We start from the raw sequence: 26541 nt of genomic DNA on the forward strand, positions 1-26541 counted from the left end.
TGCTAGGGACATACTCAATCGTGTCCCCAAATTACTGGAAGATTTGACTCCATCGAGATTGCCGATCGCCTCAATGGGAGCTGGGCATGTCTACAACCACTTTAAAGCTTGGTGGTCTCTCTTTACTGTGAAGGTCAATCCATAAAGGAACGGCTTCCAGTGTTTTAATGCCTGGATAATGCCAAGGTATTCTTTGTCGTAGATTGAGTAATTCTTTTCGGCAGGGTTAAGCTTTTTGTTGTAGTATGTCACAGGTCTTTCTTCCATTTGTAAGACTGCCCCGATGGCTACACTGGTGGCATCTGTGATGACCAAGAATGGGATCATCCCATGATGCGATCTTCATTACTGGAGCTGTTGTGGCCAACCATTGTAGGTCATGGAAGGCCTATAAAGATGCTGTGCTTACTAATATCTTCTGCCGGCAAGTCTTCACCCCTTTTAATAAGTCGGTTAAGAGGGCTGAGGTGGTGGAGAATCCGGGCATATGTGAACTGTGGGCCTGGCAAAGCCCCTACGAAAGATCGGACCCATGGGCTGTCATGGGGACTGCCCAGCTGGTGATAGCTTGAATTTTTTCAAGATCCAAGCGAATGCCATTGGCGCTGATGATGTAACCTAAATACTAGATTTCCCATCAGGCCGAACTCACTTTTCTTGGCGTTGAGATATAATTGATTATCATGCAAAAGTTGAAGAGATTTCCGCACACCCCATATATGTTGCTCCGTTGTGGCTGAGAAGATTAAGATATCATCTAGAAAGCTGAACATGCACAATCCTATATGCTGAGCGAATACCCGCATCATCATCTTGTTGAATGTTGGTAGTGCATTTTTGAGACCGAACGGCATGACTACGAACTCGTAATAAGCTCGCTCTGTTTTAAAAGTTGTCTTTGGAATGTCAGCGTCAAAGATGCGGACCTAGTGATAACCGCTCTTAAAGTCTATCTTGGAAAAATACTCAGCACCGTTTAAGCGTTCTAAGGTATACTCTATGCGGGGCATGGGAAATTTATTGTTGATGGTGATTTTGTTGAGTGCCCTGTAGTCGACACATAGTCGTGCCGACTTATCAAAGTGCAAATAGTAGGATATATTGTCGTGAAGAAACTTCATGGGAGTTGGGCGAAAAAGACAAGCAGCTAGAGGAAACACAGAAACAGGTTGAAGGAAAAAAAACTAAAGAGGAGGACAAACATGAAGAAGGCAAGGGACTCTGAGAATTCAAAAAACTGCTCTCAGTGACGAGATGGCCCGAGCTGAGAAGCAGCACCAACTTGAATGGGAAGCTATGTTGGTCCAACACAAACAAATGTTGGCTACTATGCAGGCTAGCATAAGCAGTGCTTCCTCCTCGGGTTCGACCGCACTCCACTCATCCGGTCCACTCCAAATTTCAGCCCTCCATGGCAAGAGAGCATATTCATCAACTTATAACAGCAGTCATGGATATACAATTCGATATATGGGCAAACAAAAAGGATTTTGAATGGCTAAACAATATGATACATGTCCACTTACCTTGCTTATTAATTGCGAGCATGTGGACATGGAAGATGAAAAAGGCCATATGTATGCAAGGAGGCCTGTTTATTGTTTGTAAAAGCTTGAACGCTTACGGAAAGCATGTGTGCGTGGAAGTTGATAAAGGCCATATGCATCCTTTTTGCATTGAAGAAAAGGTCTAAGTAGCCCTATTTACTGTTTGCAAAAATGCGAAGCCTTGTCCTTTACAAAATCAAGTACTGACTTGTGCACATGGTGTTTACTTGCTATCAAAACATCAAGGCAAAAATGCCTCTCACACATGTGTGCATAGGCACGCACGCGCACACACACACATACACACGCTTGCACGCACGTCCTTGCACATGCACATGAGCTGGCCCAAAAATGGCCTAAGTACATGTATCCCTAATGATTGTCTGTCATTGTTTTCATGCTATGAGTATACTGAATAGAGTATGGTCTTCTCATTTCATATGGTTCTTACTCGTTACTTTTCTCAAATTCTACTTGGAACAAGGAACCTTTACGTGGTGTCGGTTTTTTTTTGTTCATCTCTCCTAAGGGTCACTTTGAAATTTAGTACTGTCCTCCATAGGAGCTATGCAGTAGCTATTCAAAAAGCACTGCAATGTATTTTCTCTTTATTGTGCACTTTTTAAAGAGAACCACTTCGAATAGTACCATAACTAACTAAGGAAGTCATTTCTATGAGTAATGTGTAATGATGAAGCTTAATGATGTTGTTGGAATAGGTTAAGGGATTGGAAGACAGCTCTTGTTCTTTTTGAAAGGATGCAAGGTGCAGGAGTACTTGTTACATCTGGCATGGTGCACCATGTGCTTCTTACACTTGGGAGGAGTGGAAAGGTGGAGGAAATGTTAAAGGTACATTTTCTTAACTCAATAACAAAAAAATACAAATTTCCATCATTGCTACCTTCACTCCAATATGCAAAAAAGAGTTGGGAAGTGAAAAACAGGAGGGCTGAAGGTATGAGGGGTTGCAAAAGAAGAGACACACGTGAAGATGTCAAAAAGAAGAGGCGGGGAGGGGGGGTTGGGGGGGGGGGGTTGCACAGATTGTGGGGCAAACGTGAGGAGAAGGTTCTCACTTACAAGATTTGCCTTTCTTTCTATGCTATTCTTGTACAGTGCAAGTAAATAGGCCCTCTTACCATTGCATAACAAATCCTATCAGCTTTGTCTCCTTTGCCAACTAGGCCCTTTCAAGCATACCCTGTATTCGATTGCAATATAAACTGAGGTATCGAGACCATGACCTATGGGGTTGTAAAGAGACCAAACTTTGTAGTATGCAAGCCCCCATCATTCCCCATGGATACCCTTCATGCATTGACAACATTCATCCATCGTGGAACTATTAATTTTTTTTTTTCCAAATTAAGCATTTTTTGTCAATAAAATCATGGATCCCTTACTATTGTTACGTACGTAGAGAACAGTGGGCATTGGGCACAGGGCTTTTGGGTCTCGAGCGCTATGGTGCTGATATCTCTGCCCATCTTTTTGGTGGGAGCTGCTTACTGCCGACAGCGTAAGCCTGCTGGGAACCCCATCCTCCGCATACCACTAACAAGATCCTAGCCCAAGATCTTGAGCTTGCGAGCTTGCAGCCCTTCTTGCTAACATCATATACGACATGCAGACAGGTTTTGTTCAGGTACGCAATATTCTAGACAACATCTTTACCTTTTGGGAGGCAATGGATTGGGCCAGGGAGGAGTCTCAGCCTATCGCAATTCTTTGCTTGAATTTCAAGAAGGCTTATTACAGGGTGGAGTAGCCTCTTCTTGAGGGCGCAATGCAGAGGCTAGACATATGGATTCTAGGGGTCTCTCCTTGTGGCTTTCGCTAGGTTATTTTATGTGCTTCCACACAGGGGGGGCACGGGTATCCTTGGGTTGTGGCTCTTGATCCATCAAGAGGAGGCGCTATTGGACTCAGAGCTTGACTCTTTGTGGAGGTCCATGGAGACCTAGAGAGGTATTTTTTGGCTTTCGGGCCTAGGATCAAGTGGACCAATCCAATTGGCTTCCTCACAGCGACTAAGGAGGTTCAAGAGATCCAATTGGTGGCTGTGCCTTGTCCGCGAGAACAAACAATGAGGTACGTAAGCTACCAAGTGGACATTGACATTTCAGCAACATAGCAGATTGGCCCCGTGTTAGAGAGTGTGTGGCGCAAGCTTTTGTATTGGAGCTCGTCCGACTTCTCCCTATAGCAAGCTTTTGATAGACTGGACCTGTAAGCGAAGGGGTATTGTACAATGTTATGGGTAGAGCATGTGGGGCGCTAGACTTTGAGAACCAGGGTCGGTTGGTTGTCTATGACTTCGAGGAGTGTGTTTAAGTAATTATAGCATATGCTATCCAACATGTGGTCAAACCCCGATAGTAGTAGTATTTGCAAGCTATTGTGAGAGTGGTCTATATAGGCTGTGTTAGGGCAGGGTGGAAGTATCGATGGGAGTGATCTGCCATTGGCATAAAACTGTGAAATTGGTAGTTGTTAAATGAATGTAGGACCACCCACCCCAAGGCGTATTCCACCATGTTATGGTAGAAAAACATCGGGTAGTTGCTTGGTATAGGCCAACTCCCTTGCAGTGAAAGATTTACGCTGACATAACAAGACACTAGATGATTCGCTCCAAGTATACAATACACTAGATGATAGACACAACTCAACTCAGTGTGCTTACTGAACAATAAAGAAAGCAACACAGATCTGAAAGACAAAACTCAGATGTACAGCCAAGTTGGAAGTATAGATGGGAGTGATCTGCTACTGGCACAAGGGGAAGGACTGCGAGGTGGGTACTTGTTAAATGAAAGTAGAAGACACCCCAACCCACCATGTTGTTGTAGAAAAACATAGGGTAGTTTGCTTGCTATAGGCCAACTACCTTGCCAGCTGTAGATTTACACAGAGGTAACAAGACACCGGATGATAGACACAACTCAACTACATGTTCTTACTGAAGAAAAGAAGGAAGAAAGAAAGTTTAATGAAAGTCTTTGAAAGACTGAAGGGTCTATGACACTGAAAGAAGATGATAGGGGTGGAGCCTCTAAGTAGGCATCAAGTTTCAACATCCATGACGAATACAAAAAGTCCATAATCATAACGATGTCAATACATAAAAAGAATCCCTGGACTCATGGGGAGGATGGGGGCTGGCGACACTGTGATCGTCATCTGGAAACTATCAAAGATGTCAAGCCTAAGGGTGCAGGGTCGGCGATGTATGAGATTGCGATGGCATGAGGCCTGTGATGGAGTGCTAACGGCTGCAGTATGTGTAGTCCGCTGTGGTCTCCTTGCTATGCTGTGCGGCGAACAAGTGCCATTGTCACCCTTGTTGGCCATGCCCTTCATCAGTAAGCATGGAGGAGAGGCCCCTAGTCTGTGATCTGAGCCTCAACCCGCTTGGGAGCCTATCTTGTCTCTTGCTTTGGTCCTCAGACCGGCCATCTCCCTAAGCCTTGCTAGTCAGTGCTGTCTGGCTGGAACAACTCATTGATCACGCTCTCAGTGGAGTCTGTCTGTACACCTTAAATCTCGTCTATGTACCAAATGCACCCTGTGTCCGACAGCCTCATGGATGAAAGTCGCCAGGCATCTCTGATATATGAGTAGGACAAGCAACCAGATAGGGGTCCAAAACCGTCCCTAAAGAGATAGTGATAGCGACATCTAATCTCATAGTATACAGGGCATCTGAAAGCGAAACGCTTCTCCAACCCGATCTCCTGATGGTCACATAAAGTGCAGAGCAACACGGATCTAAAAGAGAGAACTCAGACGTACAACCAGAACTTCCTTTGCTCTTCACCTAAGGTAGTGATCTGCAGGCTGAGTCTGTGGATCTCTGAAATACCAAGGCTCCCAACACCGAGGCTCCCCAATCTGATCCACAGACTGGCAGTCTGTGGACTGACCTAGTGTGTATCAGCCAACCTTCTGCTCCTGTTCACTTGCCTATTGAAGGCCTTTCCTGCAGATGCCTTGGTGTCTGTCTGCCCACCCTATCTGCCTAGCAATCAGGCCGTTGTCAGCAGGCCCTGCTCCAGCCTTTGTACCTGACTATACCTGCTGTACTACTGACCAGTACTGTACCTGCTGTACCAGGCTATGTATCTTCTGCAATACTTCATGTTCCATTATGCTGTCCTGTGACCCTTTCTGTGGTCTCTTGGCTAGGCTATAGGTGGCCCGAAACTTTGCCCAAACAGGGTTGCCCTAAATCTAATTCAGCAAGGATGTCTATGTTCTGCCACTTGGCAGCCCCTTAACAGACCCCCTTTTTCCCCTGCTATAGTGTAGATCATCCTCCCCCATGCTCTCCTCATATAGGGGCTCTTATTTGGGGAGGTGACCCTAATATTCCAACACCCCATATCACTGACCTAACGTGGGACCCACACCCACATGTCTATGCAGATGCTCTATCAGCTCCGTTGGAGAAACTCTCTAGAACAATTTAAAGGTGTCTCTGAATTCAGTTCTAAGACTCCATAGCTCCCCCTCCCTCATGTCTGGTTCCCAACATGTGAACCATCGTGAAAGGCTGGTTCCATCCATGCAGCGCGAACACAAACATGTCAACTTGTTGAGTCCATCTAGGTAGCAAGAATCCAGCTGTCCCCCTCATCTCCAAATCTGGCAAAGCACCTAAGTGTGTTTCAACCGTCTATGAATCGACACCATTTGTAAACTGATCCAAAAAATACCACCTGATTTCCTCCAGGTATCCGTATGCTCCTTTCGTCCTTTGGATTCCCAATCTCTAGCTGAAAGGTTTCAACTAGCTCACCACTTGGCTCTTCCAGCATAATGCAATTGTGTACCATGGTGAAGCGTCCCAATCACCCGTACTGGTCAGCATCCTAAACTCTTCGAAGTCTGCATCATGGCAATATTTGTAGCAGTGCTGAATGCCTCTTGAATGAGAACTTTGTGGCTTGTACGAGTTCTTTTCCCTTTTGGTGTGTTTTGCACTTTGTCCCATAGGACCGCGAGGCCTTCCGCGGACGTTAATATCTCTCTCTCTCTCTCTCTCTCTCTCTCAGCCCCTCAGCCCCTCTCCCCATCGTCCGTTGTACCTCCCCCCGTCGTCCGTCGTACCTCTCCCGTCGTCTGTCGTAGCTCTCTTTCTACGCTCCAGCCCTTCTGTCGTCTTCCGTAGCTGTCCTAGCTCTCTCTCATGTCGTCGTCAACCCTCGCAAGCCCTAGCTGCGGCCCGCCGTGGCCCAGCCTTAGCCGCCAACATCCTCGCCAGCCCTCTCGCCAGTAGTAGCCACCGACAAGAGCAGCCAATACCTCCGATAGCAACCAAGACATTCGACCCCCCGTTGACAACAACCGCTCAAAAACCCTAACTTAACCTAACCTAGGTTAAATTTGACATAACCTAACCTTGATAGGTTAACCTAACCCAAGGGTTAATCCCTAGCTGGGCTGAACCCCCAGCCCAGCGAGGGGGTTAGCTCAGCTAGGGGGTAGCAGCAGACATGGCCAGCAAGGAATGGCCTCTCCTCTCCTCAAAGCCCCCCCTCTCAACCCCAACCACCTCAGGCAGCAGGACCCGATACGCCACTGTTGCAGCTATGACACCCTCTCCGTATGCACATACATACCTACGAGGAGGTCTTGGCCGACCCATCATTGGGCACCATGAACAGATTTTTTATCTATAAGAGCAGGTAAGAGAGTTAAAGATGCAACTAGCAGATGTAGTAGCTAGAATTCAGGTTCTAGAAGAACTTGGCAAGCAAGAAGTCATCAATGAGGTTGTAAAATCTTGCAAGGCTTCCCCCCCTACCCCCCAGCTAATCTCCACAGTCAAAGATCTAGTTCACATTGAAGTACAGACCGCAAAGATCATAGCTCATGACGTCTATCTGTCTTATATTGAGGTTTTCTCTTGATGTATTCCTCATCGTCCGATTCTAGGATGACGATTTTGTAATATAAAGCAACTCAAATTTTCACCCAAAAGAGAGAGAGAGAGAGAGTATGATGTGTGTGTGTGTGTGTGTGTAGGGTAAGAGAGGAGAGCTCCCATCGTTCAGCCAGCCTCTGGATCATCTTCCAGTCCTTGTCCTTTGCTGTCAGCTTTTGTATGGTGCCCGTACGGTCTTCTTGCTGCATCCTGTACAGCCTTCGTGGCCTTCCCTGCAGGTCGTTGTTTCGTACAGGCTCCTGTTTGCATCCCGTACAATTTTGTGTGCCCACGGTTGGGTCTGCTTTACGCTTCTGTCAATTCAGTCCCTCTTTGCACTTTCGTACATTCCTGCAGGACCGTACATCTGCCAGTCCGTACAAGCGTTGGTTGGCATCTGTACAGTTTTGGGGCTCCGTACAAGCTGTTGTTTTTTCCTGTGCAGGCTAGGTGGTGTTCCCTCATGTGCTGTTGCTGCTCCCTGTTGATCCCTCCTCTTCTCCTCTTTCTTTGTTTTCCTTTTCCCCTTCCGGTTAGCCTGGTGTAACCTCCTTTCTAGCCTTTGCCAAAGTTTTTCTCTTGTGCAGCTTTTTTCCATCTTCTCCTTTGCCCCTTTTTTTTTCAGTTCCACTCCTTCAGATACAATGGCAGATTGTCCCTATGAGAAGACTTTTCAAAAGGACAGGTCTGTTCCGAATTAAAAACAAAAGCAGGTGATGGGTTAGGATGACCCCCTTTATGCCTCTGCAGAGGCTCAGCTCGTTTACGAAGTGATGCATGAAGGTTTTGAGGATACCCGCAAGGCCTGGAAAGATCCACTTCCCACTACAGGTATCATGGTTGAAGTGGACAACGTCTTTGATCCTGTCAAGGAATATGCTAAGCATGCCATTATTATTTTATTTCTTGGACGTATGCCTGCTGCTGCGGATGTGTGCAATTGGTTGACTGGTGTTATGTCAAAAAGTCCACTATGCAGCGAGAGGTTTTTTTGAGATCACCATGGCTGATGAAGAGCACAGACAGGTTTTGCTGGAGCACTCTCTGCTCTTCTATGGCCAGCAGATGTTCCATGTCTTGCCCTGGTCTCCTACCAGGGATTATCAAGCATTGATTCAACACCGCTGTCTTGTATGGGTAGAGGTTGTGGATTTTCCTCAGTGCATGGTGTCTCTATTGCCAAAAATTGCAGCTTCTCTTGGCAAGGTGGTATGCCCACCGAGACCAAACGGGAATTCGAATCGCTTTTGCATTTTGTGGGGCACAGATAATCCCACCCCGGCTTCTTATTCGGTTACTATCAATAATGTTTCCATGGGTAGCGCTTTTTACAAGCTGAAATGGGGGTTGTTTGCAAGAGCTTGCTTTGAATGCAAGCAATTTGGGCATATGGCTTCACATTGCCCTTCTCGAGCTCCCAAACTACCAGTGCAAGCGGAAACAGTCCCGCCTCCAAGTAAGAATTCAAATGCCTCTTCTATGATGAAAAAAAAGGGGTCAAACAGTTTTTTGCTGTCCAAGATAAAGGCAAAGCCCCGGCTGCCTCGAATGCTCCTGCTCCTCTTTCTATGCCTTCCACATCTCAGCCTCAAGTGAAAGGCAAAAATTTGGATGAAGCATGGCAAATTGCTCTAAAAGCTCTCTCTCCTAGGAGACCTTTACCATCTAAGACTTGGAATAGTGCATCCTCATAGGGCAAAACCCCCGCTGAAAATTCTGGAATTGGTTTGACTTGGGCAACAGTCACCTCAAATCGTACCCTCTTTCCAGAAGAGGAAGTTGCTGCTCTCTTGTCTTCTCCTCAAGCTGATTCTTCTTCTCAAGGCAGAGGCCCTGATCTTGAGATGGAGATACAGACATAGTCAGTTTGTTTTGTTTGCAGTGCATACTTGTCCTATATCTGTAAATATGCTTGACCACATCAAATGCGTTACACTCAATGTATAGGTGGATGTATATCAGACAATTGCAGGCAGACATAGTGGCTTTGTAGGAACATAATCAGCATATGTATGCTGATCACACAGGACATTTTGTTGGTTATGATATTTTCTATGCTGGAGAGCACTCTTTCTCTGGAGTGGCTTTTTTGGTGAGGCATGATCTTCAGCCTGTTGTGGCTCTCAATGATCGCCATGGTAGATGGATTATTATGGAATGCTTGGTTTAAGGAGAAATAGTTGAATTTGCAGCGGTTTATGCCCCTCAATCTTCCAATGGTCGAGCGTTGATCTGGGATGCCATGCATAATCATCTGTGGAGACACTATGTATTTATATGTGGTGATTTCAACAATGCTCCGTAATCGGGAGATAATACTTTGGGCCGCAGGCATGGTATGATTTTTTGGTTCAGCTGCATTTGGTGGATCTCTGGAAGGAATTAGAGCCCACACTCTCGGGCTATACCTTTCAACACAATGCTCAATCTTCCTATCAGGCACGCCTGGATAGATGGTATCAGGTTGATCCGCAGCATTGTGAGGCCCTTACTTGTCGACTTTGGGTTGATCATGCCTTCACGTATTCCCTCTTTGGTTGAGGCTCTCCATGCATGACTTTCCTAATGACAGATTGCCTTGCAGAAGGCTTTTGTTGGTGAATAACAGCTCTCTGGAACATGCTGATTTTAAAGCTATGGTTTATGATGCCATTCAGTCTCTCTCTTCTAAGATGCTTTTTGATATGGATTATGCATGGCAGGCTTTTGTTGCTTGAATGCAAGCTGTGATCTGGGATTATGGTAAATCATTTATGTGAGCCACACGGGAGACTGTTATGCATGCTAAGCTCAAATGTTGCTGCAATTTTTGAAAGGTGATCAGTCCTGGGCTCTCATGATTCAATCTCTCGTCACACATATCATCACTCCTGCTTTTGGTCATTGGCAATCCACTCAGTGGGATTTCTTTTTGGGTGCATTGATGGCACTTTGCATGGCTGCCCTATGGTCTCCAACTTGCTTCTTGACTGGAAGCATATTCTGTCTCACCTGGAATGGCATGGTCAACAGTCTCTGATGGGTAATTCTATGCAGGCTGAAAGCATTCACTGGTCCAAAGTTTTTTAGCCTCTGCTTGCTTTACAGGAACCTTGCCGCTTTTACTTTATTTCTTTTAAAGGGATCAATACTGTTGCTGATGTTATTGCTCTATGCTTCCCTTTTCTCTGGCAGCCACACAGTATGGTTTGGGTTCTCATTATCGTATTTTATGGCAGCAAATCACTTTGTATGCTTTCGCCTTTGGTTCCAATTCCCCCTTTGGAACTCCTGGATCGATTAGAGGATTGGACATTGACTTCACTTGGGTCCTCTTGTCGTCCTTTGAGGCTATCTCAGATTACTGTGCCTGCATTATACAAAATCCTTTTGCCTCAACCCTGGGTTTCAGAAAGGGGTAATTCTCTTTGGCAAATGCATAGGCTAGCTAAGTGGTGGAGGAAAAGACTACGGCAACTTTGGGCATACAAGGTTCCACTTCAGCAACAAGTTTTTTTGTGGCGAGTACTTCTGGGAATTTTTCCATTTGGACAGTTGCTGGTCCGTAGGCACATTGCTCCTGCTTTATGTCATCGGTGTCTGATTTCTCAGGAGACTGCCTCTCATTTATTCTGGCATTGTCCGTCTTCTCGGCAGTTTTTGGATTCTCTTCGACAGAGGCTACGAGCAAGATTCCCAACTGTTCTCTTCGGGAAATTTTTCTGGCTCTTTGGTTTTCATCCACAGCGATCAGAGTTTCATCTTTTCTTTGTTTGGGCTTGCTATTGGGCACTTTGGACCATAGTTAGGGAAAACGGAAACAGGGAAACGGGGAACGGAAACGAAAACGGAAACGTTTCGGGATTTCTGGGAGGGCTGAAACGGGGAAACGCCACGTCAGCAAGGGAGGGGAGTAGATGATGATGGAGGGCTGAAGCAGGCTGTAGGAGAGAAAGCAGAGGAGAGGAGTGAATGGGGCTGAAGGAGGGCTAGAAAACCTTGAGGATGGAGAGAGTATGAGGCTAAAGGAGTGGAAGGAGCCTGGAGGCCAAAATCGAAAGCAAAAAGACAAAAAACGGGGCTGGCGGCGGATATCGCGTGATTTTGGAGACCTAGCAGCCTGTGTTGTCTGAAACAGCACGTTTCAGGGCTCTGAAACGCATTTCAAACAGGCTGAAACGTTTCAGCCAACCGTTTCAGGGTCCTGAAACGTTTCAGACTCTGAAACGTTTCAGACTCTGAAACGTGTTTCAGGAAACGGGGCTTCTCTGAAACGGCCTTTCAAGCCTGGCTGGGCTCTGAAACGCGTTTCAGCGTAAATGTGCTTTGGACTTTACGGACAGACTGCAATCGTAAAGTCTTTAGTGATCCCAATTTTTCTTTGTTTGCTTTCTTCAAGCGTTCTCTACAGCAATCTTTCTTTGATTGCTTGCAGACTCGCCAGATGTATATTTGTCTTATATTGAGATCTTCAATTGATGTATTTTCTAGCGCCTCTTTTCTGAGGTGACTATTCTTGTAATATAATCAATCAAAGCTTTCACTAAAAAAGTGTGTGTAATCTATGTATGTGCTGGAAGGTGTTTTTGAAACGTCACAGATGATGGTATTTCCAAAAGAATGGTTATGCTTGGTGAATAAGGTATGTATATAATGTATAATTTGTAATTGATGCTTTTGAAAAAAGACACTATTGTATTTATCTGAAAAGTTGCGGCCTGCTGGTATTGTGATAATTCTTTCTATCTTAAATGGTGCGTTGCCCTATCAGCTAGATTTTGCTCGTTGGGGAGAGACTAAAATGAAAATGTTTAGACTTCACAAGCAATTGTAGCTTGAATGAAGAGATTTTGGACTATCTTTTGATTAGCCTTCTCCTTTAGTGCTAGCCTTCATCATGGCTGAGTCTGCCGTTCACCTCCGGAGAGAAACTCAGTACGAAGACTTTGTATAAATGGATGCTCAAGTATGTGTGGGTGTGTGGATTTGTATGTGTGAGAGCATATTTTTTTACTATGGTCTACACCCACTGTTGGGTGCTGATGACGTTAGTGGGGATGTCATAGTAGCTAGTCCCTACTATGCATGATGGAGTTTATGGTTTTCAACCTTGTGAGTGACTATCATGAGATTGAAACTGCACTATGTGGTGTTTTTAGAGGATGAGTTTGGGAATGTTCTTGGATTCATCTAGGTACATGCTTCTGCCGTATTAGCGGACATGCAAATTTCACCTTGTGAAGTTTTCGTCCAAGTTGCGGCCTGCTGGTATTGTGATAATTCTTTCTATCTTAAATGGTGCGTTGCCCTATCAGCTAGATTTTGCTCGTTGGGGAGAGACTAAAATGAAAATGTTTAGACTTCACAAGCAGTTGTAGCTTGAATGAAGAGATTTTGGACTACCTTTTGATTAGCCTTCTCCTTTAGTGCTAGCCTTCATCATGGCTGAGTCTGCCCTTCACCTCCGGAGTGCCGACAGAAACTCAGTACGAAGACTTTGTATAAATGGATGCTCAAGTATGTGTGGGTGTGTGGATTTGTATGTATGAGAGCATATTTTTATACTATGGTCTACACCCACTGTTGGGCGCTAATGACGTCAGTGGGGATGTCATAGTAGCTAGACCCTGCTATGCATGATGGAGTTTATGGTTTTCAACCTTGTGAGTGACTATCATGAGATTGAAACTGCACTATGTTGTGTTTTTAGAGGATGAGTTTGGGAATGTTCTTGGATTCATCTAGGTATAAGCTTCTCTGTAAATAACTAAAGCGCACTTTTGTTGCGTCCATGTTTCTTCTGTTGGTGTTTTATAAAGTTAGAGATCAGGGCATAGAGCCAAATTTGCAGATTTACAACATGCTGATCAGTTCGTTTGCAAGAGCTGGAAAATGGAGGAAATGTGTTGAGGTTGGTGTGAATATCATATTTTGAAAACTGTGACAAATTTAATAATTTTCTTCAATGCAATATGCTTTCTTTTCTCCCAATTTATAACAGGCAGCTATTGATCCTATACATTTTCATTATGCTCAACTGTTCTCTCTGCTTATGCAGATTCTAACTTGGTTCCAAAATGAGAAGTTCAAGCCCTCATTACAGATATACTATTCCATTTTGGCATGTTTGGGAAATTTGGAGCAATGGCAGAACTATCTGGATGTGTATAAGCAGATGATATCCGAAGGGTAAGTATGAGTAGATTGTCCTTAGTTTGTCTCGGTTTTTCTGCGATTCTTCTGTAACTATCATATGCTCTTCTTATTGATAGCATCATTCATGCATGTGTACAGATATGCACCTACTACACAAATGGTTAAAACACTGACCAAAGCTTTAGCCTGTGTCAAACATGGCAAGGCTGATGCTCTGTGCAAAGATCTGGAAAATACAAAAAGTTGATACTTCTAGATGATATGCAGAAAACAGAGAAACGCTCCTTGCAGTTCCCAAATCAGATATGAACGTAAGGAAAAATAAATCTGGGACACTATAGAAAGGCTTTACTGCAAGTGGAAGGCTATGCCTCTGAACTTGGTGAGTCGTTCCTAACTCATGTACATCGGCTTATGCACTTTTAATCTTTCAGCTCAACCAATGTCAATGAATGCATTGTTCCCCTAATGGACATGGTGTGCGATATTCAAACTGATAACTTCAGCCATGAATTTCGCAAAGGCCAGTTAAGCAGAGAGAGCAAAAAGCTTCTCAGAGTGATATGTGGATAAGCAATATCTAATCGTCAATCGATTCCAAATATGTTAACAATCTATAATTGCTCAGGGAGTTTTTAAATAATTAATCTAGCAATGGCAAGGTGATACTGACTAAATATTTTTCTGTGGTAAATTGTGAAGGTAAGATTTTCTGAGAATCTTATACAGATTCTTGATTACATTTTTTAAGAAAATGCAGAGGAGAAATGCTAGCCTCCAGATAAACGAGACACCGAATGGTCTTTGTGAGAATCCAGAGGTGAAGTGCCGTCCTACAAATTAACCAGAGCTCACTGTACCTTAAGTAGGGAGGTGCTCCATGAACAGTAAGATTTGATCGATTTCTTGGGACATGCACAAGAGGTTTGATAGTTGTGGATAGGATGGGACATACGAGCTGCCTGTACTTCAATAGCCATTGTCTGCCTTGCAGGATTTTAGTGCTTTACATGGGCATACTAAAAGCATCTTCACCTTATAACTCTGAGCTACTTACTCAGGTAATGACATGGTGCAACTGTGAGAGACTACAGGATGTATCGTAAACTCACACTCAGAGAGGGTGTAAAAATAGAAAGCAGAGGAAAACTAATTTTCCTTGCCTGAAATCATCAATGGGAAACTTGCCCAAAGCAAATAGAATGCAGCAATTTCATTATTCCTTTGGATAAGGAGAATAAAGAATGTAGGCTGAACTGGTGGACAAGCCACAGCAATTCAATCTAGAACCTAATTTCCAACACATCAGACCAATGAAAGCTCTATGTACAATGTCATATTTGGAGACAAATGTGTTAGATAAATAATTAAATGTTAAAACACGTATCAGAGGCATCTGATCTTGGGCATCCAAACATTGCCAGTGCCTTTTTTTGGCATGTGCATGCATCAGCCTTGAAGCATCAAAATTTCAACTCCTGTGCTGTGATCTATCAATGGGAAAAGTGGAGACTAGAATCATCAATGTTCATTGTACATATTAGATATTAGGAATTACACGATGGGTGATACAATCATACATTTTGTGGCATGTACATTGATGATTGGTCATGAATTTTGATCATTGATGATTGTACTGGAGCATATCCTATCCATAGACTGACCACTGTAGTAAGAATTTGATTGAGTTTGTGGACTGTTCTGTAAATTCCACTTTTGCAGACTCTACACCAGGCTTTTGTTGGCAGGAGGTTAAGTGGATGGGCCATGTTTCAAACTTTTGAGGAAACATTTGAAACCCCAACAGTTTGATTGTTTAAAGTTTAGAAACAAATGATTTACATTTGCAAGTATCATTGCTTGTCGTGTGTCTATATGGACATAGCTCAACTTGTGAGTGTAAAAGTCAAATCAAACTAAGTTAAGTGTGTTCATGAATATCGGACATGTAGAGTGAAAAGAGTCCCAAGGGTCTAAATAGCTAGTGACAGTTGTATCTTTAGATACAGATTTATCTGTGTGAGAATGCACCTGCATGTGCACTAGTGCACACACACACAGACACACAGAGACACATTTTTTTTGCAAAAGAACCTTTCATTAAGAAGATTGTACATTCATACTGTCCCAAATGTTGGATTTTGTGTTGGCTTATACAGACTTACATTTCAAACAGGCAAGGTAGGGATCTCTCTCAAATCACGATAAACAATTCAAGCTAGTTTGTAGCAAAAAATTCAAGCCAATTTGTATCAGAATGAGATCGATTGAAAATTTAGTTGATATTGCATGACTGTGACAGGACTTGAAACAAGACATCAGCTCACCCTACCAGGTTTGTTACTGGAAAAGAAGTATCAATTAAACCTAAGGACCCTACAGACAGCACGACTACCTTAATCTACCAGCAGCTGCGTGAGGTAACCGACCAGAGCCAGAAAGAACAATAGACGACTCTCATGGATCTTTACAACGACAAAGAGAGTCCAACTGAGGTCGTGGCTCATAGATATAGCAACTAGACAATAGACTGACGAGGCCACGTCCAAGCGAGAAACAGATTGGCTAGCACCACACCGCCATGCCCACGAACTAAACCGCCTTGAGAACCATCTCCATGTGGGCGCCATGCAGCTGTTCCTTCTGCCCATCACGTGTTCCAGCCAACCATACTTCAAGAAATTGCATGGACCATTGAAAGCTCACTCTCCACGTAGGATCCTTCAAACCAAACCATCTCTAAACTTCCCTTGAGGATGAGACGAAGCGCATAGGCCCAACAATCCCCCCTACTACAACCGAATGGGAAGTATACAATAGATAATGATGAAACAAAGAAACGATAACCATAAATGAAGACGAGCATAAACATCTTGAACAAATTGAAATGTGATCTACCCACAAAGGGCGGAGACCACCTAAACCGTACGCTCACTAAGAGCCTGAGCAATTTTGAAATTTTGTTCAAAATTCAATACACCCAGTGATCATCAATGTGTCTCCACAAGACCTGCAACTTCGTTCGAAGATTCATCAAGCGTACACGCCTTTTCTTTGGAGTTCTCAAGCTGCTCACGTTTCTGTCACGTACAGAAATGTTCTATATGGCCCTCTTTTCCACAATAGTGACACCTACGTGTATCTTTCTTTGGATCTCCAACTACCTTCCTCTTTTCATTGATCACATAGGTGGGTTCACTGACAAGCAAGCTCGACTCCATGCGCCTCTCCTCACTCATCAAAAAGGCAACCAATTCCACAAAATCAAGATTCTCTGAGTTCATTCTTAGGATCTGAACCAAATCGAGATACCCCTGGGATAAAGCAGAAAGAAGAATTGCTTTTGAGTCTTCATCGTCAACCTTCGATCCTAGTGTTGTCGGTTGCCTCAGGATAGCTTGCATGTGATTCATACAGGTACCAACGCCTTCAATCTCTCCCATATGAAATTTGAATAATTCTTGCTTCGATCCTTGCATGTGATTCAAACAGGTACCAATTCCTTCAATCTCTCCCATACGAAATACTTGCTTTAAGAGTGCTTTCGAGTTCATCTTCGTTCCAAGCAATGATTCGAGTAGTGTCCAATTGTGTGCTGCAGATTTTGATACATCTACATGATGCCTAAGGCTCTTCCCAGAATGCCAACTACCTTTTCATTCTTGTGCTCCCAAGCAAGAATTTTGTTAGCTTCATTACCAGAACTTTTGTGCTTCTTCTCTGTTCCTTCGACTACTCCCCACAAACCTTTCTACATGAGATATAGGCGGGTACTGAGTTGCCATGAAGCAAATTTCCGACTGTTGAATTGTAGCAAAGAACCTCCCATCCACTTGTCCTTCTTCCGCTTGGATGTACCTTTTCAGAATTCCTTCAATCACCTGTTGAATTGTATTGCCTTATGCACACTTAGATTTCACACATGCAAGACAGGGATCTCTCTCAAATCACGCTAATCAAACAATTCAAGCCAGTTTGTATCGGAATAAGATCGACTGAAAATTTAGTTGACATTGCATGAACGTGCGTTGCAACACTGACAGGACTTGACACAAGCCATCAGCTCGCTCCTGCCAGGTTTGTTCTTGGTAACAAAGCATCAATTAAACCTATGGACCATAGAGACAGCAAGGCAACCTTGATCTACCAGCAGCAGCTCCAGGTAACTGACTAGAGCAAGAGAGAAGAACAGACGACTCTCATGGATCTTTACAACAACAAAAAGCCCAACGAAGGTCGCGGCTCACAGATATTGCAACCAAACAGTGAATTGACAAGGCCATGTCCAAGTGAGCAAACAGATTGGGCAGCACCACACTGCCATGCCCATGAACTAAACCACCTTGAGAACCTTCTCCATGTGGACGCCATGCACTGGTTCCTTCTACCCATCACCTGTCCGAGCCAACCAGACTTCTAGAAATTGCATGGAGCAATGAAACCTCACTCTTTACATAGGATCCTTCAAACCAAACCATCTCTAAGCTTCCCATGAGGATGAGACCAAGCGAATAGGCCCAACCCCAAAGAGAGATAGCTACTACTTGTAAGCTAGAGGAAGCTGAAAAAAATTATACTACAGTGAGGAACAACTAGTACAACCAAAAATTATGTGTGTGTGCGCCCCCCTCCCCCCCCCAAAAAAAAAAAACCACACACACACATCACCAAACACGCACATGCTTTTGCATACACATCTGTAAGGAGAAGCACCCCTGTATCTCATCAAAGTAATTTTGTGAGAGTAGAAGGCGGTTTTTGGAAAAGGGCACGCATGTGCATGTGTGCACACACACATGTGCATGCACACATTATTACTATACATCATTTTAAAAGGTGGTATGGCATCATGATGCACCACCAAAGTTTTTTCCCTTTCTCCAAATGGAAAGGGGGGAATACATGACAAGATTCAACCCCTTATCATGACAAAAGTCAATCAAGTAGTTGGCCAAAAGTTGGCAAGTGGAAAAAGTCAAAAGTCAAATAAGTTTGGTTTTCTTATTCATTGATATAGTACATGAGCTCCAATTCATAAGCGAATTGGAAAGAGTAATGGCACTACAATAGTGGCATTGTAAAAGAATTCTTATAGATATATGGATGACATCATGATGCTCAATATACCCAATGCATAAATTTCCAAAGCCCAAACCAAAATGGAAACCAAGAAGATCCATATTGGTAACAAGAAGAACAAACCAGATGGTTATTATAGCAAAAAGAAGGAAGAGATAGGATTATAATAGTGACATTGGTAAATAGAGTGCATCAAGAAGAATGTATTTAAATATTAAATGGAATAATAATTATGCACTGGCATTGAAGTTTGTCTTCCCCAAATAAATATAGCAAGTGCTAACTTGTGTATTTGTTGGGATTGTAGCAAGTGAGTTGGCTCACGTTCAACAATCTTTGGATATGTGGTCAGATATGAACCTGATACCTTGTGAATAGAGAAAGTAATATCTTTAAAAAATTTATTGTGCATTGTACTAGAGGCAATAAGTGTTTGGAATATGAGTTAAGGCCTTTTTAAAGATGGTCCATCCTAGTTTTTCTAGAGAATATGTTTACTACAATGATGTTTTCAATATTCGTAAGAATGGGGATAGATAGCCTTAATTTTGGATTACATGCGAACATGGTGTTCATTTCTACCTTCATTTTTCCTTTTATGTTGGTTTCAAAAGTTTTAGTCAATGAACTATGGTAGAAAAGATAGCAAAACGAAATATGGATAGATGGAATGACAAAGATTACTCCAAAAGTATGGATATTAGAGACCATGAATAACCATATTCCCGATATACAAGAAAAGAGTCAAGCTATGTGTGACCAAGTTTTGGTTCTATTAGATGTTATAGTGAAAAATAAACACTATATTAGAAATGCTTGATCGGGAATTTTTTGAAGGATTATGTGAAAATGATGGCAAGGAAGGAGAGAAGGAAACAAACTATAGGAAATTTAAGCGACCATCAAGCAAAAGATCCGTGGACCAAGTTTAGGATGAGTGAGTTAAGGATCCAACTATATCAATCTTGGGATCTGCATAGAGTAATGGGGACTTAAGATCATGGTACTATTGAAGCAACTTCAATTATATAAATTTCGACATGGTAGTCACATGAGCTTATTTTATGGAGGCATGAATAAAGTTCTTTTGAATTGAAGTACAGAATTGTCAAAGAATTTTTCAAGGATAAGGATTTCTCAACTAAGTGGGAAATTTTTTTTGTAAGAGCATTGATGAATTGTTATGGATGGTATTTTCCAACTAAAGTGCCAACTACTAGATTCATATTATAATAGGGAAAGAGCTACATAGTTTCACTAGAAACAAGAACATTCATTAATAAGAATAGACCTAAATGACGCAAGCTTCAGTAATAATGTCATCATTATAGAAATTCAAAACTTAATGAGCGATAGATCCCATTTGGGTGATCACATACTTGAGCGATACACCTAAATCAATACCCCGGAATAGAATGAGTTATTTTGAGGTTCTAGGTATATATTATCCTGGCCATTACTTTGGATCTGCTCCTTGAATCCAAGTCTTGAATCCCTTGAATTCAAACCTCAAAACCAATGAAACCAAATCCCAAGAAATATTGCCTTTTGTGCTAAGCTTGACTTTTTATGAATTCCATTGAAGTTTTTAATGCCTTAACATAAGTATGCTATGAATGGGGATAAGTCTAGTACACATTGCAGGAAGAACAAGAATGGAGAGGAGTTGTGAACACAAGAGAACAAGCAGTGAACGCAAGTGAACTCCAACTGAAATGTTCAACCAAATGAAGTACAAGTACTTGGTATATATAGTCCAAGTACTAGAGCACACAAAAACTCTAGAATAGACTAAGTTCCTAGTCTATTCTACACCACCATATCATTGTATATATCTCTATAAATCCCCCCTCAATGATGTGGCTGAAATGCTCTTGAATGATCTCAGAAGCACCTACAGTACCTAAAGTACCATGGTCGCACAAATTCATCCACATGTGGATATAGCAACCTACGGGAGTACAAAAGAAAACAATGTCATTTTACAACCCCCCTTGACATTGTTTGAATGTCTCATATCCCCACGCCATGCCGATGTCATGTGAAGAGAGGCGCTGACAGGATTTTAGTGACTATTCTACCGCATTATCCTCAGTGGAACAATATGTGAGATCAATGAAGCCACCTGCGATACAATCCTGCACATAATGATAGGATTTTGTATGTGTTTGATGCGAGCATGAAATACAGGATTGTTTCCAATAGCAATCCAACTCTGGCTGTCATAGAAGATCAAAGGTTGTGTCACCATCCTGTGCATGATGCAAGTCATGTAGAAGCTTCCTTAACCACATACATTCCATAGTGGCTCAATTTTCAACTTTGTATTCTACTTCATTAGAGGAGAGAGACACGTGGTCTTGCTTCTTACTGAGCCATGAGATGCACACTGAGCATAATTAGAAGCAATAGCCGGAAGTGGACCTGCGATCATCAATGTCTCTGGACCAATCTGAGTCGGTGAAGCCACTCAAAGAAATGTCACCATCTGATGCATAATGCAGCCCATAGGAAAGTGTACCATGTACATATCTGAGAATCCTCTTCATTGCATTCCAATGTGTGACTATGGGACAATGCATGAACTGGAAAAGAAGCCATGTGGCATAGGCAATGTCTGGCTGTGTGGAGCATAAGTAGATCAAACTGCCCACCAATTGCATGTACAATGTGCCATCAAACTTTTTAGTTGTATCATGCTTACTCAACTTGATTCCCTTTTCCAATGGAGTGGCCACAGGCTTACAGTTCTCCATCTTAGATTTCTCCAACAACCCCTTCGAGTATTTTGTCTATGATAGTCATGTAAGAGGCCCAAATCTATCATGTCAAAAGTCCGACTCAAGATGGATTGCACTGCTACAATTTGCTTCAAATTACTACTAGTGACTATGATGTCATTGATATAAAGGACAAGCATGAACAAATCGGATTTTTGTTGCAAAACATATAAATTTGGCTCTATATGAGTGTTGACAAAGTCCCAAGACAACAAGAACCGATGTATCTTATGATACCATGCATGAGGCACTTGCTTCAGCCCTTACAAGGATTTGTATTAGTGTTGACAAAGCCTTGGGACAACAAGGACTTATGTATCTTATGATACCATGCATGAGGCACTTGCTTCAACCCATACAAGGCTTTTTTAAGCTTTCATATCTTGTGTTCTTATCCCTGAACAACAAAACAATGGTGCTGATGCACATAGACCTCCTCCTTGAGATCCCCATTGAGGAAGGTAGTCTTGACATCCATCTGTGGTACACAGACCAACCATAAAACGCAGATTGAGAGATGACAGAGCAAATGGTAGTCATCTTGGCCATCGGAGCAAAAGTCTCCTCATAATCTATCCCATCTTCTTGTGCATACCCCTTGGGAACTAAACGGGCTTTGTACTTCTCAACGGTACCATCTGCATGATACTTTATTTTGTAGATCCATTTGGTGCCAACCACATTCTTGCCAATGGGTGCATCAACCAAGCCCCATGTGGCATTCTTTTGAATGGATCTAATCTCAGCTTCCATGGCTTTTTGCCGTGCGGATTGCCCTGAGCATCCTCAAAGCATTGAGGATTAGTGTCAACTTCCATCACTTGCATCATGAGAGAAAACTTCACCTGCTTCTTAGCATTTTGAGTGCTGGCCCTGGTTCTTCACAATATAGGCTGATCTTTAGCACCTGCAAGTGTCAACCTAGCCCATCTAGGAACTAAATTTTTAGGTGTCCTAGTGGGAATAGCATTTGAGGGAAAAGAACCCTCAATATCTGGCAACCCTGTTGGAGTTTGAGAGGTAGAGGGAACATCAACTAGAGAACCCAAATCAGCATCATTCTCAAAGTGAATGATGTCCAGAGGTGTATCATCATATGGAGGCAACTCCTCAGTATGCAAACAAAACATCCCTGCTTATGATTACTTTCCTTGTAGCTAGATCATAAAGCGTAAAGCCTCAAATTTCAGTCCTATACCCCACAAAGATGCATTTAATGCTTTTAGCATCAAGCTTGGAGTGATTTTCAGTCGGTACCAAAGCATATGCAATAGACCCAAAGACTCTGGAATGATTCACCTTGGGCTTGTACCCATAAAATGCCTCAGTGTAGGGTAGTGATTCTGAATATATGTGGCTGTAACAATTGCTTTACCCCAAAATGCTTTTGACATTCTCCTAAATTTCAGCATACACCGTGTCATCTCCATGAGAGTCATGTTCTTCCTCTCTGCAATCGAATTATGCTGGCACTATTTGGTGATGCCTTATCACATGATCTTTAATTACTACTTGTGCCTTGCATCTTTTTCTCATTGGCAATCCTTTTCTGGCACTCTACAATGTAATGACCAGGCTTCTTGCAATAATTGCATTTGCCTTTCTTCACCTTTGCACCTTTATCTGCATTCCTTGCATTTGTGTTTGCATTCCCCTCCTTCTTGGTTTAATAAGTATGGCTGGTCTTTTTTGGAAATTTACCCTTTCCATGAGTGGCAAGTGCTTGCTCACTCTGACCAAAGAACGGGCTGAATTGGAAGTCCATGCTTCTTCCTATAAGAGCAAGCCAACTAACTCCTCAAAACTGAGTGGAGCAGCCCTGAGCATAATGGTCAAGGAAGTAACAAACGTATCATATGAGGGTGCCAGACTATTGAGGGTGATAGAGACCAATTTCTTGTCTTCTATATCCTCATCAATAGCTGTGAACTCATCCTAAATGTCATGAATCTTTGTAGTATGAGCTAAAATATTTGACCTTCCTGCATGGACAATTCATTGTGCTTATTATGCAAGGAAATGCTTCTTGCTTCATTCTTCACATTCCACATACTTTTCACTCTATCCCAAGCTGCCTTTGAAGTCTTGCAAGACTTGATAGTGGATTTAATATGTGTCTTCACAGACACACATTAAATGCTTGGGCATCCCTACGATGAAACCTCTTTTGATCCTCTGTGGAAGCGGTAGTAGAAGATTGAGTGGTAGTGCCAGAAGTGGAAGGTGCACTCCTGCTAGCTCCAGTAGGTCTAGCCTCATCACCATTCATGATGTCCCATAAGCCTTTTCCAACCAAGATATTCTTGAGTGTAAACAACCACAAAGCATAGTTGGGTCTGTCCAACTTATCTGCCTCTGTCATGGTACCAAAATTCTCATTTAGAGACATGATTGTAAGCTCAAGAATAACTACAAGTGTACCATCAAAGGAATAGACAGCAAATGGACAACCGAAAGACCACTGACTACTATGCAATCATTATAATGGAATTCTTTGACAGTGGCTACTCTAAAATAGCAATAAATCTGCCCCAAAAATTTTGCTCAAACCTCAATCCCTTCTGGGATACATGCCCCAAAAAGTTTTCCTCAACCACATCCAAACACTAGCTTAAATGCAATGTGCTTCTGCCCAAAAAATCAGCCTATATCTCAGCCAAACAATGGCTCACAATGTAATTGCAAACTTTTCCTCAATAGGCATCCAAAAGTGCATCAACTTACAGCCAACACTTGGCTTCAAAAATGCACAACACCTGAGCAATGACTTGCACTCAATGTGTAGCCAAAAGCTATCCCAAATGCATTGACACCTATGCAAAGCAATCTGCAAAAGACACCTGCACAATGCCCTCTAGGTTGGGGGGGATACATACATGTTGTAAAGTAGCAATAGGAGAAAGAGAATATGCCATAGCAAAACCAAACTGCGCTACCCTAGCATCCAATACATAGGGGGAAGGGGCAATAATCCTCGACACCTAATCTTCAAAGGCTCTATCAAAATTACAACACTCCTTGCCCGCTCTATTTAGTGGTGGGTGCCTTCCATTTCAACTTTATCCAAAACTCATTGCTAGCTCCATTGATCATCTTATTTAACACATACAAAGCCATTCTAGAAGAAAAACCTTCATTCCCTTAAGGTTCTTTAAAAGGATAGATTCTTGATACACATATCAACACATAATCTCTCCTAGCTCCTATTTGCACATCACACATGTCAAATCTTCATTCTATCAAAAATGCTCCACCAATGTTGCAATCAACAATGGTCAACATCTATTAATCTCCTCAACTTGCTTCTCATACCAAACTTCGGCAATCCCCTCCATGAAATAGGAATCACCTTAATCAATTCATCCTTTGTTAACAAATCAAGCATAAATGCAAATTTAAGCAAAACTAGATAACCCTATGGGATTTCATCTATCTTGCCAATAAAGAAGGGATCTCTACCATATCCTTCCACTTAAGAGAGAAATAGAAACTTCAACTTGACACTAACATGGGAAGTTGTAAATTTTTTGAGATCAAAGACGTGCTTCCCCATAAAGAAGGGATCTCTACCATATCCTTCCACTTAAGAGAGAAATAGAAACTTCAACTTGACACTGACATGGGAAGAAGTAAAATTTTTAAGATCAAACACGTGCTTCCCCATAAAGTGTCGTGGAGGGGTCCCAACTTGCACAACCCAAATTCATTCCCATTGCCAAGCTTTTTTTTAAATAGAGTTAAAGAGCTCAAAAAATTGTAAATCTCTCCTTTTTATTGCAGCTTCAATTTCTTCATCGCCATCCATCAATCCATTCCAATAGTGGCCATAATCATTGCACCCCTATCACACCACATTATGTGCCTATCATGCCAACTGGCGTTCACACACTGCCATTTGTGTAACTACACATATCTTGTTTGACAATATTTTGCCACCATTGCCATGTCATCAAACAATTGCCACATACCATGAGAAATTTATCTACCTACAAAAAATCTATCATTGACTATTTTGCTTGCAAGTATTAAAAGCTACCATCATGCTGTGATGCTACCTTTCACTCAGTCCTCGCACGCTTACCCACTAACTCACACATCATGCCCTCACTTGTTGTGTCAACCAATCAAAATGCCATCAATGTTCCACACTGTGCCCTTGCCTCATGTAGTCTACCCACCACTGCTTGTAGAGTTTGAGCATCTACCATTCAGTGTCATACCTGCCCTTGATTTTTGTATACTTGTAGTCTACTAACCATATCGACCGGCATCATTGACACCATGCTCTGATCTAGATGCACCACATTGTCTCAAGTGAACTCTATCATCATTGTTGATTGAGAGCCATTTACACATCATTTGTTCTACACAATCAACACTCTATCATCAATGGCATCTTGTGCCACCTCAATGCACACATGCCTTTGGATTAATGGTAGGGTAAATCTTGCCATCACATTTGATCCAAGATGCATGTTGACGAGGTCAACTAGAAAGCCTAGTCCATATTGTTATCAATGGATTGGGGCAAGACTACAAGAAGTTTGTGACGTAGTTCTAAGTACTAATTAGTGGTGCAAATTAGCGTAATCGTCTTTGTTATCAGCTTTTTGTGGTAGTTCTAGTATTAGTTTATGCTAGTTCATCTAAATCTCCTTTGAAATCCACTTTTCATGGTAGTTCTAGTGCTAGTTAGTGTAAATCTTGTTTGTACTCCAATTTTGATTGTAGCTCTAGTTCTAGTGAGTGTTAGTATGAATCTTGTTTGTAACCCACGTTTCATGGTAATTTTGATTGTAGCTCTAGTGCTAGTTAGTGTTAGTATGAATCTTGTTTGTAACCCACGTTTCATGGTAATTCTAGTACTAGTCAACACTAGTTAGTGCTAAATGAGTGTTTTAGTTAGTGCTACTTATTAGTGATATATTGCAAACTAATACTAGCTAGCACTAAAATAAGACGCTATCAGTATTTGAATTTATTATCTTCATCTTCAATAGTTGCCTTAGCATTCTCAACTTCTTGACCTTTAAAATTCCATTAGGATACAATTACCAATGGAATACAA

General features: G+C 42.4%; 1 protein-coding gene across 1 annotated transcript in view; it reads left to right on the top strand.

Annotated features, from left to right (window-relative positions):
- Window positions 1-13955, top strand: part of LOC147899086 (uncharacterized) — a 50409-nt gene extending 36454 nt beyond the window's left edge. Inside the window, exons 4-7 of the mRNA XM_087378211.1 lie at window positions 2267-2398; window positions 13264-13369; window positions 13517-13647; window positions 13753-13955. Of these exons, the coding sequence (XP_087234337.1) occupies window positions 2267-2398; window positions 13264-13369; window positions 13517-13647; window positions 13753-13861 (478 nt within the window). The 3' untranslated portion in view covers window positions 13862-13955. The remainder of the gene's footprint in view (window positions 1-2266; window positions 2399-13263; window positions 13370-13516; window positions 13648-13752) is intronic.
- Window positions 13956-26541: the final 12586 nt, after the last annotated feature.

The sequence above is a fragment of the Dipteris shenzhenensis genome, chromosome 8 (genome assembly GCF_047967505.1).
Source record: "Dipteris shenzhenensis isolate YYH24624 ecotype China chromosome 8, Dip_SZ_1.0, whole genome shotgun sequence".
Classification (NCBI taxonomy): Eukaryota; Viridiplantae; Streptophyta; class Polypodiopsida; order Gleicheniales; family Dipteridaceae; genus Dipteris; species Dipteris shenzhenensis.